General features: G+C 43.2%; 2 protein-coding genes across 2 annotated transcripts; both read left to right on the top strand.

Annotated features, from left to right (window-relative positions):
• Positions 1 to 233: 233 nt before the first annotated feature.
• On the top strand, positions 234 to 7641 carry arhgef3l (Rho guanine nucleotide exchange factor (GEF) 3, like; the record flags this gene model as incomplete). Its single annotated transcript, XM_080853484.1, has 13 exons — positions 234 to 295; positions 484 to 541; positions 1281 to 1343; positions 2213 to 2260; positions 2371 to 2478; positions 2846 to 3007; positions 3499 to 3561; positions 3713 to 3809; positions 3898 to 3974; positions 4366 to 4623; positions 5334 to 5504; positions 6930 to 7122; positions 7366 to 7641. The coding sequence occupies 13 exons, from the start codon at positions 234 to 236 to the stop codon at positions 7599 to 7601; spliced, it is 1596 nt and encodes a 531-aa protein (XP_080709610.1). The 3' UTR covers positions 7602 to 7641.
• Positions 7642 to 8720: 1079 nt separating this feature from the next.
• Positions 8721 to 13457, top strand: usp21 (ubiquitin specific peptidase 21). Its single transcript, XM_080854659.1, has 13 exons — positions 8721 to 8816; positions 9188 to 9450; positions 9931 to 9984; positions 10235 to 10355; positions 10607 to 10721; positions 10860 to 10979; positions 11075 to 11139; positions 11463 to 11566; positions 11671 to 11751; positions 11991 to 12069; positions 12236 to 12343; positions 12549 to 12663; positions 12747 to 13457. Exons 2-13 carry the CDS (start codon positions 9316 to 9318, stop codon positions 12832 to 12834), a joined length of 1185 nt encoding a protein of 394 aa, XP_080710785.1. The 5' UTR covers positions 8721 to 8816; positions 9188 to 9315; the 3' UTR covers positions 12835 to 13457.
• The last annotated feature ends 208 nt before the right edge of the window (positions 13458 to 13665 follow it).

The raw sequence follows: 13665 nt of genomic DNA, 5'->3' as shown, positions 1-13665 counted from the left end.
GTTGCGAGTGCTAAGAGGAAGAGAGCAGGGGGAGGAGGGGAGAGCTCGCTGTAGCTCTCAGCCGTCTGACCCTTTTTCATGAGGTGTGACAGGTGCTTTTACTTTAGTTTTAGTCAGGATTTTTTTTCTCAATGTCTTTTTTATTTGTAGACATGGCTCTTGAATGGTTTTTGTTTGGGATGTCGTAAATTGTATCATGGAGTTGGAGAGGCCTTGAGAGAGAGAAGTGAATAATGGACTTCGAAGAAGAGAAGATGGATCCTGAAGACTCTGAGACAGATGAAGCACCTTCCTGGTGAGACCTCCTAGACTGTTACTACTGTTTCACAAGGTTTTCACTGCTATTCAAAGTGGTCTGGTTATGCTGGTACATGCACCATAGCTTTTGTAGAATTCTGAATTTCAAAAAAAGATAAGATAATGTTGATAACTCCTTCAGTAAGTGGATTATCCTCCTGCTCATTTTCCTTTGAAAATTTCCAGGTCACCTCACCCAAGGGACCGGCTATCAGCTTGGGCCAGGTCTTCAGACTATGCAGGAGTAAGAAATAAACTTTCTTTTTCCGTTACCAAGTATCTTGTCTTGGTCACAGGTATTGTGTTCAGTTTGGTAGATTTGTGGGCACCTTGAGACTTATGCAAGATCCATTTCGAGTCATTTGACTAGCACATGTGCTGTACAAATTTGGGACCTAACCCTAATGCATAGTTAACACTTATGCAGTGGTGTAGTCCAGGGTATATGCAGGTATACGGAGTATACCCACTTATTCTTCAGTCAGCATTGCGTATACCCACTTCTCAAAGCAGGGCGTTTATCCTGTGCTGTTTGGGCTGCTTAAAAAAATTAAGAGTATACCCACTTCTCCAGGGACCACTACACCACTGTACTTATGTGGCATCACACTTCCAGTTAATAATAACTGACTGACATTTTGATAGGTTAATGGGACTTGATAAAGCTGATTAAGACAATGTAAAGGTAATTTAAAACTACATGATTATCTGTACATGAACAGTCAATGGTAACATCGCCCAGACATGGTACCCAGCAATAGCTACATTTTCAGTTACCCAAAATATAGCTAAAAGAAAAATGTAATAGTATTTGTAAAAGTGTAACAATGTATGGATGCTAATTGCAGCCTCTGTCCATCACTACAGAACATTTGGAGCAGTCCTTAACGCCCCCTTGTATGAAAAACACTAGCCTGACTCTGGTCTGTCCCTGTTAAAAGGCCTAGTGTCCATCAATGTCTATCTTGTGGGTTTCATTGCAGAAGAAAAGGAAACAGGACCCACACAGTGATGCAGGGAGTTTAGCAAGAGCTGCAGAGTACAATGTGAGCCGATTTCCTCACGCCTCACTGTCTTGTGAACCTCAAATACTAATTACGTGACCACAAATGATTGAGAGGAAATGCTTTTCAGTGCAGTGGTGCTGTCTGTCCTAATGACAACTGTGCATGTTAACCCCCTGATTGACTGACAACTGAGCATAGTGACTTCCACTCTATGTTGGTCTCTTGCTTCTCCTCTTGCTTATCTGTCGATGTCTTTGTAACGGAAGCTGTGTGAGGCCACAGACTGCTATGAATCAGGTGAATCAGATGAATCAGGTGATCCCATGACTACATGTCAGAGACTCTTCTTAAAAAAATAACCTCATCCAGGCAATATAGACCAAAGACTTATTCATGAGCAATGCCCTCTGATCGTGTACATCAAGGCAACATAAAGATTGATATGGCAGTTATGGTAGAGCAAAAATTATACAATTCAGTTTCCTGTTTCAAGACGGAAACTCAACCCATGCAGAAAATGTCTTTGGTATTTTGCTCTTTCACTTACAGGCTTAGTGATTCTCTCTCTCTCTCTCTCTCTCTCTCTCTCTCTTTTTTTTTTTTTTTTCTTTTTCTCATAAACCTCTTCCTGGCTGCTTATTCTCTCACCTCATATTCCTTGTAGCTCTCTTACACTTGAGCATTGCCACAGTGCTGACACAGCGAGTGTGTGTCAGATCTGCCTTTCTCAGTAAAGCAGTTGACACATATATTGTAAATGGCAGTTGTTTTCTGGTGACTGTTTTTCTTTTTCTGAAATTGCAATCAACACCACTTTTTTCAAGCTGACCTTGCTACTGCTTAACTAATCTTCCCGTAAATCTGGAAAAAACGAGCATTTACTCATCATGTTCTGGCCTCTGTGGTAGGATGAAGAGGACGTTGATACCAGTACAGACTCACTGCACGATTATGAGGTGAAGTATACAGTGCCGTTGAACATAATCATTTAACTCTCCCTGTCATGTGGCGAGATATTTATTTGTCATTTATTTTTGTTTCATCTTTTTTTTATATAATTCTGAAGGAACCCTGTAATAAAAAGGTCAAACCAATTGGAAAGGGCGCGGGACACACAGGCATCATACCACAAGTGAAAACTCCAGCACTGAAACGCCTGGGACAGTCTATACAGGTAGCCTACTGAATGGACACACATGCATCATTAACTCACACTGTTGAAACCGTCAAAAGAATATGTATGCGAGCCCTCACTTTAGATGGGTTTTCAACACACTGCAAGCACCATGCATGCATCTTCAGTTGGATAAATAGATGGAGTAGTGGAATTGTGTGTGTGTGTGTGTGTGTGTGTGTGTGTGTGTGTGTGTGTGTGTGTGTGTGTGTGTGTGTGTGTGTGTGTGTGTGTGTGTGTGTGTGTGTGTGTGTGTGTGTGTGTGTGTGTGTGTGTGTGTGTGTGTCTGTGTGTGTATGTCTGTGTGTGTATTGATGCTTTGTCTCACCTATTGGTATACACCACCAACCTTGAAACCACGTCACAGAGGTCCATCAGTTTCCGGACAGAGGCACGGCCGCTGCCACCCGCCATCCGGACGCGCCAGAAGGCGTCTTCGTTTCCACGGCGTCGGAACAGCCAGCTGTGGAGTGACACTGTGGACTGCATGACTGGGGGCCTGAGTGACAGAGAGATCAAGAGACAGGAGGTAAAAGCACAGTGAGGGGCCCCATGGTTTCAGCCACGGGCCAGGTGAGAGGGGCCACTGTAGGGCTCAGATGTGATAACTGGTGGAGGAAGCTCAGAATGCTGCAACGGAACTTGCTAGAGCCATACGGAGGGAGCCCCGGAGGAGCTGTACACAGGAACATTGTTCTATTGGCTGGAGACCCATAGCTACGAATAGATGCAGTGGTCTAAAACTGGGGCGTTGGTTAAAGGTGGTCAGACTTCTGAATGCCTCTTTGGACTGGCTTCTCCGTAGAACAGCTGTTGAGCTCTGCTGCCATGGTTATGAAACAGGAAGTGAGCTGGCCTTGTTCTCTATTTCGGGTTTCCCCATAGCTACAGCCTTCTCTGTGAACAGCCATTACTTCAGCATAACTATAGAGCAGTTGTAGTAATTTATTCCTGTTTATTTTCACCACAATTGGGTGTGGTGATGTCCCTCAGTTCTAAGCGTCGTGGTTCAATTTGCAGATCATCCATGAACTCACACAGGGGGAGAGACAGCTCATAGAGGACCTGAAGTTGGTCAAAAAGGTATGTGATCATCTACCTACTAAAATTACATAAACACAAATGTATTCAGCAAAGCATCAATGCTTAACTGCTAGCTATGCCATGATATTACTATTCTATCTCCATCCCTGAGGGATAAAGATAACAGTAACCTTGCCCTCACCGACTACAGGTTTATTACGAGCCCATGCTGAAGCTGGACATCCTGACAGAGAGCGAGTTGGGCCAGATATTTGGGACGCTCGACTCCCTCATACCTCTTCATGAAGGTACCGAGTCACTGCAGAGCAGCATACTCCAGGGCTCCCTCTAGTGGGCAGCAGTGACAGTCAGCCTGTGGGTTCATTTCATTTGCAGATTGCCTGACTCGCCTGGAGCGGCTGAGGGGAGCGGAGAAGACGGTGGAGGCGGTGGGGCCCACCCTGCTGCAGTGGGTGAGTGTTAACGAGGTGGAGAAGTGGAATTGTGTGTGTGTGTGTGTGTGTGTGTGTGTGTGTGTGTGTGTGTGTGTGTGTGTGTGTGTGTGTGTACCAGAGCATGCTGCCAAGACAGTCATTTTTCTTGTACCTACTTCACAGCAAACATATATGAGTCAGTGTTACAGGTTATTTTTACTTGCACTTCCAATAAGCTATCTCAAGTGTAATGAAGTGGCCTGTTTAAGGGTAGACAGGTACCAAAATCATGGATTTTTTGAGTATTTTTATACCGTTCAAAAAGTGTCATTAGGACAATTTTTTGCAACAGTTTCTCACCATCCTGTGAGCCAGATGAATAGTAAGTGCCTGTGATCTTGACGCCATCTTGGTCTGTTCCTCTCTTCAGTTCCCTTGCCTGGAGGCCTACATCACCTACTGCTGCAACCAGGTGGCGGCAAAGTCGTTGCTGGACCAGAAGAAGCAGGACCGGCGTGTGGACCAGTTTCTGCAGCTGTGTCAGGAGTCCACTTTCAGCAGGAAGCTGGACCTCTGGAACTTCCTGGACCTGCCACGCAGTCGCCTGGTCAAGTACCCACTGCTCCTCAAGGAGATCAAGAAATGCACGCCCAAAGACCACCCCGACGAGGACGCCCTGCCTGACGCTGTGAGTGCTGACCAACTACCATTATGGCTGTCACAAAGACAAACCGTTGTGTTGTACCAGAGATCTACGTTAACTAACAAGCAGTGAACTCTGAATGCATTTAGCAGACCCTGAGGACTAAGTCCAAAGTGACTTCTAGTATAGAAAAAAAAATTCATTGGTACATGTGCTCTCAGGGTATTGAACCAATGACATTGTTAACAATTAGTTGACCTGCACAAACACAGGCAAATAACAGCATAATATTAATATTAATACTATTATTATTATTATTAATAATAATAATAATAATTAACTTTATTTGTATAGCCCCTTTCATACAAAACAATGCATGCTGTAATTGTGTAATTGTTGCACAGTCCAGTCCAGTTCTAAAATGGCCTTATCACATGAAGTTAGCTATAGAAATGGCAAACACAAGAAACATCAAACACAAGAAACAGCAAAATAACAGAACACAAGAGCATTTGTAAATGCAGTCCTTTTCACTATCCATGGTGCGTGCGTGTGCGTGTGCGTGTGCGTGTGCGTGTGCGTGTGTGTGTGCGTGTGCGTGTGCCTGTTTGTGTGCCTGACTGAGCCACTATTTCCGCTGCAGCACGCATCACTTGGGCTGAGCGCGGAACTATTGCGGGTCATGTCTCCATCTCACCTCAACACCTACTCATCTCTCACCTCCTCTGTCTTCCTTCCTCCACCTCCGCTCTCAGATTGACTTGATTCAGACCATTTTGTCCCAAGTGGACCGCAAGACTGGCCAGGCCGAGTGCCAGTTCTACAGGATGAGCCTGAATTACCCGGAGGACATCCAGAGAGTGCCGGAGATCATGCGCTCCAATTTCATCTACTGCCACGGCGAGCTCAAGAGCACGAAGGGACAGGTGACTCCCGCTACTCCACTTACACTGCAGACGAATCTCAGTTCGGAACTGAGTTCCCTATGCAGTTAATCAGTAGATAGAGAACACAAGTTTGGGCACTGAAAAGAACCCTGACATGGTAAACAATGGGACACGGTTACATCCGTGGGAAGCTCTTGTTATCCAGCATATGCTTACCGGCCACTTCATTTGGTACACCTGTTCAACTACTCTTTAAGGCAAATATCTAATCAGACAATCACATAACAGAAACTCAATGCATTTAGACATGTTGACACAGTCAAGTTCAAACCAAACTTCAGAGAGGTGCTTTAAGTGACTAAACGTGGCATGTTTGTTGGTGCCAGACGGCTAGTATGAGTATTTCACAAACTGCTGATCTCCTGGGATTTTCATGCACAACTGTCTCTAGGGTTTACAGAGCATCGTCCCAAAGAGAAAAAAACATGCAGTGAGTAGCGGTTCTCTGGACCGAAAATTACCTTGTTGATGGCAGAGGCCAGAGAACAATAGTCAGCCTGGTTGGAGCTGGTAAAGGGATAACAGTAACTCAAACAACCACTTGTTACAGCCAAGGTATGCATAAAAGTATCTCTAAACGCACAGCACATTGGACCTTGAAGTAGATGGGCTACAGCAGCCGAAAACCACACCAGGTGCCACTCCTGTCAGTGGAGAACCGGAAACTGAGGCTACAGTGGGCACGGGCTCACCCAAAATTAGACAATAGAAGATTGGAAAAAACATTGCCTAGTCTGATAAATCTCGATTTCTGCTGCGGCATTCAGATGGTAGGATCAGAATTTGGCGTAAACAACGCAAAAGCATGGATCCATCCTGCCTGTATCAACAATTCAGGCTGCTGGTGGATGTGTTATGGTATATTTTATTGGCACAATTTGAGCGTACTAATTGAGTATTATTTAAGTATTGAGTTGTTGGCTACCATGCCCATCCCTTTATGACCACAGTGTACCCATCTTCTAATGGCTACTTTCAGCAGCATAACGTGCCATGTCACAAAGCTCAAAGTTCATTGTACTCAAATGGCCTCCTCAAGTCACCAGCTGTCAATCAAATATAGCACCCTTGGGATGGGGTGGGACGGGACATTTGCATCATGAAGTTGCTGCCCACAAATCTGCAACAACTGTGTGGTGCTATCATCTCTGTATGGCCCAAAGTGTCTGAGAAGTGCTTCTAGAACCTTGTTGAATCTGTGCCAAAGCTCTTAGGCCAAAGGAGGTAGGAGCAAGGTGTACCTAACAAAACAAGTGGCCAGTGAGTGTACTTTACTATGCTGAAAAGAACAACCTCTATTCATATACACAGAAGCAAATGTAGTTCCAAGAGCACTGATCATATTATGATGTTCAAATTTTTTTAAATATTGCGTATGTAATAATTCATAATTCATGTTTCCAGAAGCTGTATGTTTTCCTGTTTGAGCTGGTGCTGGTGCTGACCAGACCTGTGGTGTCAGACAGAGAGGGCATGGCCCAGTTTCAGGTCTACCGCCAACCCCTCCCCGCAGAGCATCTCGTGTTTGAAGACATCCCGGACGGAGATGCTGGGAGTTCCGGATCATTCCGTGGGGCCTTCACTGGGAATGACAAAGGTAAAGATAGAATTGGCATGGTAGGGCAAAGAAAACCATAATATAACTTGGCATCTTAAAACTAAACTACCGGTAATGGAGTAATACTCTGATTGAAGCCAACAACATTCTGGTCGAAGCCAACAACATTTCTAATAAAAATATCTGAATAACAACATATAAGCTCTGAATGACATGAAATGTCGTATTAAAACAGTTTGCAGAAACTTCACTCTCCTCCTTTCTCTTGTTGCCATCCCTCAGTGAAGAACTGTTTCAGAGTGAGCAGCAGAGGGCGCTCTAAGGCACAGTCCCACAGCCTCCAGGCCAACGACTCTTTCAACAAGCAGCAGTGGACCTCATGTCTCCGCCAGGCAATGGTCCGATCACGGGACAGCGTGGCTCACACCAGCCAATCGCCTCGCTTCTCCCCGAACCCTGACCTGTGTCACATAGCTGAACTGAACCTGAACTCAGACGTGGAGATGATTGGTCAATAGATCCATATATGCAAGCTTGTTACTGAACATAAAGTGATTCACACGGAACATTTTCTTGTACATGCAGTGATCATTTTACCCCACCAGAAACCTGGGCCACTTTTCAAAAACTGTATGAACTTTCCCCGGATGTCCCTCAGCAGAAGAATGAATCATGCTGGATGTAGCGTACTGGAGGAGTTGAGATAAGAGGTAGTTTTCAGAACCCTATGATACATCAGATGATGAATGTAATTGTATGTGAATGGTTGTGTAGAGGTTGTGTGATATTTTACCCACCGGAGCATTGTAATATTTGAAAATGGTATCTAAATTGCTTACATATTAAATGCATACAATCTAAATACTCTTTACAACATTTTATAAAATAAATAAACTGACATAATTGCTGTCTTCAGTTCCACATCTGTCATACAACATACTTAGTATGACTATCTATGTAACAGTATGAATAAATCCACAATTGAGAAATTATTTTATAATCCCTTATTAATTATCACTAATGAATAAATCTGTTTAGATTTTTTACGGATGCAGTTTACAGCTGTACCCAGACAGGCAGACAGGCAGGCAGACAGGCAGACAGGCAGACAGGCAGACAGGCAGACAGGCAGGCAGACAGGCAGACAGGCAGACAGACAGACAGACAGACAGACAGACAGACAGACAGAGACGCAGACACAGACGCAGACCCAGACCAAGGCAGAAGTCACTCTAAGTGACCATACATAGTTTTTCTCCTATCGGTAAACGGTGATGACTGTTGCCAAGTTGTCTGTAGCCAAAAAAAGACTTGGAATTCAAATGGATCTGTGGCTAGCTTGGCTCGATACATTTCTAATTATAGTAAGGTAGATATTAATTGGTCAAAAATGTTTTGTGAAGTTGCATTTGATATAGAAATTCAATTAAAGTTGCAAAGAAAACCTAACAAACACACTCCATGTTGTAAATTACATAATAGGTAGTGAAACCATGACAGGAGTGGGAACTGTGTGGTCTAAGTTTAGAGGGAGAAAAGATTAGAGGCTATTTAGGTCTCACATTTGTCAGAACTCTCGCAGGCGAAGGGACGATACACTGAGCAGCAGGTAGAGTGACAGGAGAGAGGAGAGCAGTGGGGAAGTGAAAGGTGGCTTGTGTGGTGGCCTGCTCGGATGGACTAGTCCACGTCGGATGGGATATAATTGGAATATTTCACTAGGAAACTTGAAGGTAAGTCTGTGTTGGTGCAGTGCAGAAAAATGGGTTGGTTGGATAAAGAACTCCAATTTGAAATAAGGAATGTCGACATGATTATATTGGAGAACAATTTGACATGCAGTCCAATTGTCAATTTTCAGACTTAATTCTGTGGAATTGTGATTAAGGATTGAAACATATTCTGAAATGATATAGAAATGATATTTTAGGTCTCATTTAGTCCACACATTTTAAGTGTCTGAATCTGAAGTACGATTAAAAAAAAACGTGACTAGACAGACATTTTACTCAAATGAGAATGTAACACATTATCTAAATGTAGACGTCTCAGTGTAAGTCATCTTGATGCCTTCTTACTGTATGGCCTGTTTCATTATGTTCAGCCCCTGAGCGACCCCGGGCCACAGGAGCAAAATCCCTGCATTTAACATTCGTTGACAGCTCTTAGCCAGGGACGGGTGTGTGTGCGAGTTTGAGAGTATCTGCTGGGCGAGGGACCGATGTCAGAGGCATGACGGAGAACTCGTGCGAGGCCCTGCGCCGCTCGCTGGTGGCCAACAACGGGCTCCAGTCTGAAAGCACGGACATCTCGCAGTCGGTCCTCTACACCTCGCTCATGGGCCTGCTGCTGGTGGCCGACAAGAAGGTGAGTGCTCAGAGGGCGGGCTAGCGACATAACGCTTAAGATACCCTGTAGTCTGACTGCATGGTTTTCATGACTTAAGCTAGATACATGGGGAGAAACTCAAATTAATCCAGAAGTGAAGCTAATGTGCATGTGTAAAACAGAAAATTGTACATTGCACATATAAACATACATACACATATACGTACGGACATACACGCAATCTGCACATACACGTGTGTTGACACCTGTAATCTCTTCAGACCCCTCCCCCAGCTGGATAAAGGTGTGTCTGTCTTGACCTGTGTTGAGTGTCCTCTGCGTCTGCTTTAATGGGATCAGAGGGCTAAAAATGGACCTACAACTCTGCACTCAGGGATAGATCAGAGGACTCACAGGTTCAAAGACAGAACATAGGGAATTAAAAGGGAAAGGAGACTTGTTAGATGTACTGTCCAAAACCCTAATTCTGTCCTCCTGTTTCTAAATCATTCCATGTAGACAGAAATCCCACTGGGAAGTGGGCAAGTTGGGTTGCGCAACGTGGGAAACACAGTATGTCTCTTCTTTTTACAATAAGTCTTGTTTATAAACTATATGTAAAGTATGTGACACCAATTCTTAACAGATAGATCATGTTCATCTGTTGGTGCTTTGAATCAATAAATTAAATATGTTAATTGAAGACGTAATTGAAATTAATCAACCTATCAGTGTCATTCAAATTATTATTGTGCTTGTCCATGACACTAAATGTTTTGCCTAAAATCAGTTTTCTCTCTCTCTCTTTGTCATTTTTGTCAAGTGTTTTCTAAATGCAGTGGTTCAGTGTCTGTCTCACACACACGGTCTCCGAGACTACTGCCTCACCAAGTCCTATCTCCAGGACAGGCACTCAAGCAAGCAAGAGCCTGTCCTCATGAATGGTATGTCCCCACTCTCTCTGTAGATCAGCGACTACAGAGAAAGTGCTCCACTCGTTGCAAATTGTCCGAAAGTTCCAACTTCATTGCACTGAAACAGATCTGTTTTAAACACAACTAATTTACGCTTTTGACAATACAGAGTGAGTTTAGTGCTTGTTTTCTTAGTTTGACTTCGCATGTGTACCGCATGTCTAGTCTCTTTTTAAATTGTTCTCATTCTGTTGTCTAAAACTCATCCCTCTCGTTTGAAGCGTTCACTCAGGTGCTGTCTGGGCTGTGGGATGTAGAGGGCCAGGACACAGTAGTGAATCCCAGCAGGTTTTACAGCGCCTTTAAAGAAGCGGTGCCTTACTTCAGTGGCTACAGGTGGGTCTCAAACTCAGTTATGGCTTTGGCCTTTCAACTGTTAAGGTATGACTACATCTATAGAACTGTTAGCCTCCCCTAACACCCCTCCTCTCTCTCTCTCTCTCTCTCTCTCTCTCTTTCTCTTTGTCCAATTAGTCAGCAAGATGCTCAGGAGTTCCTGCGGTTTCTGCTGGACAGGCTACATACTGAGATAAACCGCCGGCCCACCAAGCGTCCACCAAACAACACACAGGAACCTAAACACAAAATCTTCAGGTACAGAGGCAATGAATGATGTGTGTAAGACGTATTAAAGAAATGTCAGCGTATCTCTGGTGCTTATTTATTCTGTCTGTCGTCATTTCCTCCAGACTGGCTGAACAGGCCACCGTCATGTGGAAGAAAAACCTTGAGAGGGATGACAGTAGAATTGTTGGTAAGTAGTTCATCAGCTTCGTGACCTTGACAGTTTCAGACATTTTGCATGCGATCATTGTGGTCAGAAAATTCTCTGTAGGATTTTTTTCAGGTTTGGTCGTGCAGAATCAGCAAATTTACACCAAGCTACATATTATCTACCATGAAATACCTTAAGCCTTAGAGTTGATGACGTGATCACATTTACATGTCATGTAATTGATCAGATATGAATGCCTTGTCTGATATTTTCATACATCTTAAATTGATTCCTGTAACATCTCACTCTTCTCCATCCTGATGAGTCTTTCTGTATATTGTCTGTGGCACCCCTTTACCCAGACCTCTTCTCAGGTCAGTTGCGTAGCTCTCTGCATTGCTCCATCTGTTCTCATTACTCCAACACATTTGATGTGTTCTGTGACCTGTCTCTCCCTCTCCCAAAGGTACAGTCCACTTCTCTGCTGATTATCTCTGTCATTGACCCTGGTTTGCCCTTTTGTTCCTGGTGTGCTGATCTATCCCTCGGTTTGCTTGTCTTCTGCTTTAGAGAGGCGGAGATAGAGTGTCACTCAAGGAATGCCTCGACCTCTTCTCGCAAGAGGAAAAGCTTGACGAGGAAAATGCACCAGTATGTTTGAAATGGCCTACAAAACTAAGAGTTATATTGCTGATGTTTTTGGATATATGAATACTGAACACGCTACTGCTGACAATCAAACAGGAAATGTTTCTAATTGAGTTTTCAATTTCATATATAGAATCGATCGTAACTTCAGTTTCTCCATGACTGTCTGTCAGGTGGCCCTCATTGAATGCTATTTAATGTCTTTGTTTGTGTGTGTGTGTTTGTGTGTGTGTGTTTGCCAGATGTGTGAGAGGTGTTGTCGTCGAACAGAAAGCACCAAAAGACTGACCATTCAGAGGTTCCCCAAAGTCCTTGTCATACGTATCCACCCATCTTCTGTTTACACTATAGAAAAGTTTTCTACCTACATTTTTTAAATCTAACTCTAAACAGTTACTATGCCGATCTACAGAGATGATAGATTAGTTCTATGTTATGTGTTTTTGCCATGTTGCTGTGAAAAGAAGGACTTGACTTGAAAACTTAGATCTGAACCGGTTTACCATGTCGAGGTACTCCATCAGCAAAAGCACAGTGCGTGTGTCTTTTCCCATAACTAACCTGGACCTGGGGCCATATGGGCCTGTGGACTGTGGTAGGAACCTTTCTGTGCCTCTTTTGAATTTGCTGCCAAGGATTTTAACATTTTTGAGCTTTATATGTCAGGTATCATATTCAAAATATTTCATATACAGTAAGGTTCCTCATTGCATTTATGAGGACGTTATTTTGTATAGGTACAGTGGATGTGTTAGAGTGGATGTTTGAAATATCTTAGACCTATGTGTTTTTATTCTTAGGGCCAGTGCTATATAACCTGTATGCAGTCTGCTATCACTCTGGCATGGTGAACATGGGCCACTACACTGCCTGTTGTCGAGATGAGGATGGATGGTGGTACTACAATGATTCCAGGTGAGGATCCTGTGAAAGTTAAAGTATATTTCAGCAGACATATAATGGAGCCGTATTTAATGACCTGTGCTTTTCCTTTGCAGTGTGCAGCAAGTCCCGGAGACCCAGCTCCAGGCGGGTCAGGCCTATGTTTTGTTCTACCAGTTGGACAGCAGCATCATGAGAAAATAAGATGGGGGAAATACTTTTCTTTTTTTTTTGGGACATGGACACCTACTTGAGAAAGATTTGCCACTTTAAACTAAAATACGCCCAACCTGCTTCCCTCTGTCACACCATCTCTGGTACACAGCCCGTGTTCCTCATTTTTGACTGACATCATAGAGGCCAAATCTTTGATTCTGCATTGTTCTTAGCTTCATGTAATTCTGCCCAGGATTTTCAGTGACACTTTCTTCCCTCTAAACTTCAGTGACACCATGTATGAAAATGCTTTTGAACACTTTTGAAATCTTACATGTTGGCAATCCTTTTTTCCCACATGGCAGTCAGTGTCATGTGTGATGCTTGAAGACGCAGTAGGTGGCAGCACCTTTTATGTGATCCATGTCCTATGAAGGGTGCCATCTTGCATACAATATCAATGTATTTTAACAAGCATATTCTAAATGGTTTCCGTTACAGGCATAGGACAGTGTATATTATTATATATTTTCAAATTGTTCATACATTGTATTCTTATTTTTCTACTTATGTACATTTTGAATTTACTAATAACTCTCTTATACTGGTAATTTGGTAGAGTTGAACAGTGAACACTATTTTCAGGCTCATCTCTGCCTCACCAGTTTTTTTGGACATGGTCAAAATATATTGTTTTCATTTTTATATCTGTACAGAGACTAACTACATAAAGCATTAGAGTTGATACAAGTTGGTTTGGTTTATTTACAGCAGGTGTTACAATAGATTTGAAAGTCTTATAGGAAATAGATTTTTTGATATAATCTATATAATCAACGAAACAGTATGTCCATGTGTGTTGTCTAAATGTAATTTTGA

Source organism: Sprattus sprattus (genome assembly GCF_963457725.1).
Source record: "Sprattus sprattus genome assembly, chromosome: 16".
Taxonomy (NCBI): Eukaryota; Metazoa; Chordata; class Actinopteri; order Clupeiformes; family Clupeidae; genus Sprattus; species Sprattus sprattus.
Note: the sequence above shows the minus strand (reverse complement) of the source record. Positions and strands in the feature narration are given on the sequence as shown.

What these genes read in the sequence shown, in the direction of transcription:
- usp21 (XM_080854659.1), top strand. Translation starts at nt 9,316, where the DNA reads ATGACGGAGAACTCGTGCGAGGCCCTGCGCCGCTCGCTGGTGGCCAAC. An exon ending in TGTCTCTCCCTCTCCCAAAG is followed by an intron (nt 11,567 to 11,670) that starts GTACAGTCCACT and finishes CTTCTGCTTTAG; the next exon opens with AGAGGCGGAGATAGAGTGTC. An exon ending in CCCCAAAGTCCTTGTCATAC is followed by an intron (nt 12,070 to 12,235) that starts GTATCCACCCAT and finishes TTGAAAACTTAG; the next exon opens with ATCTGAACCGGTTTACCATG.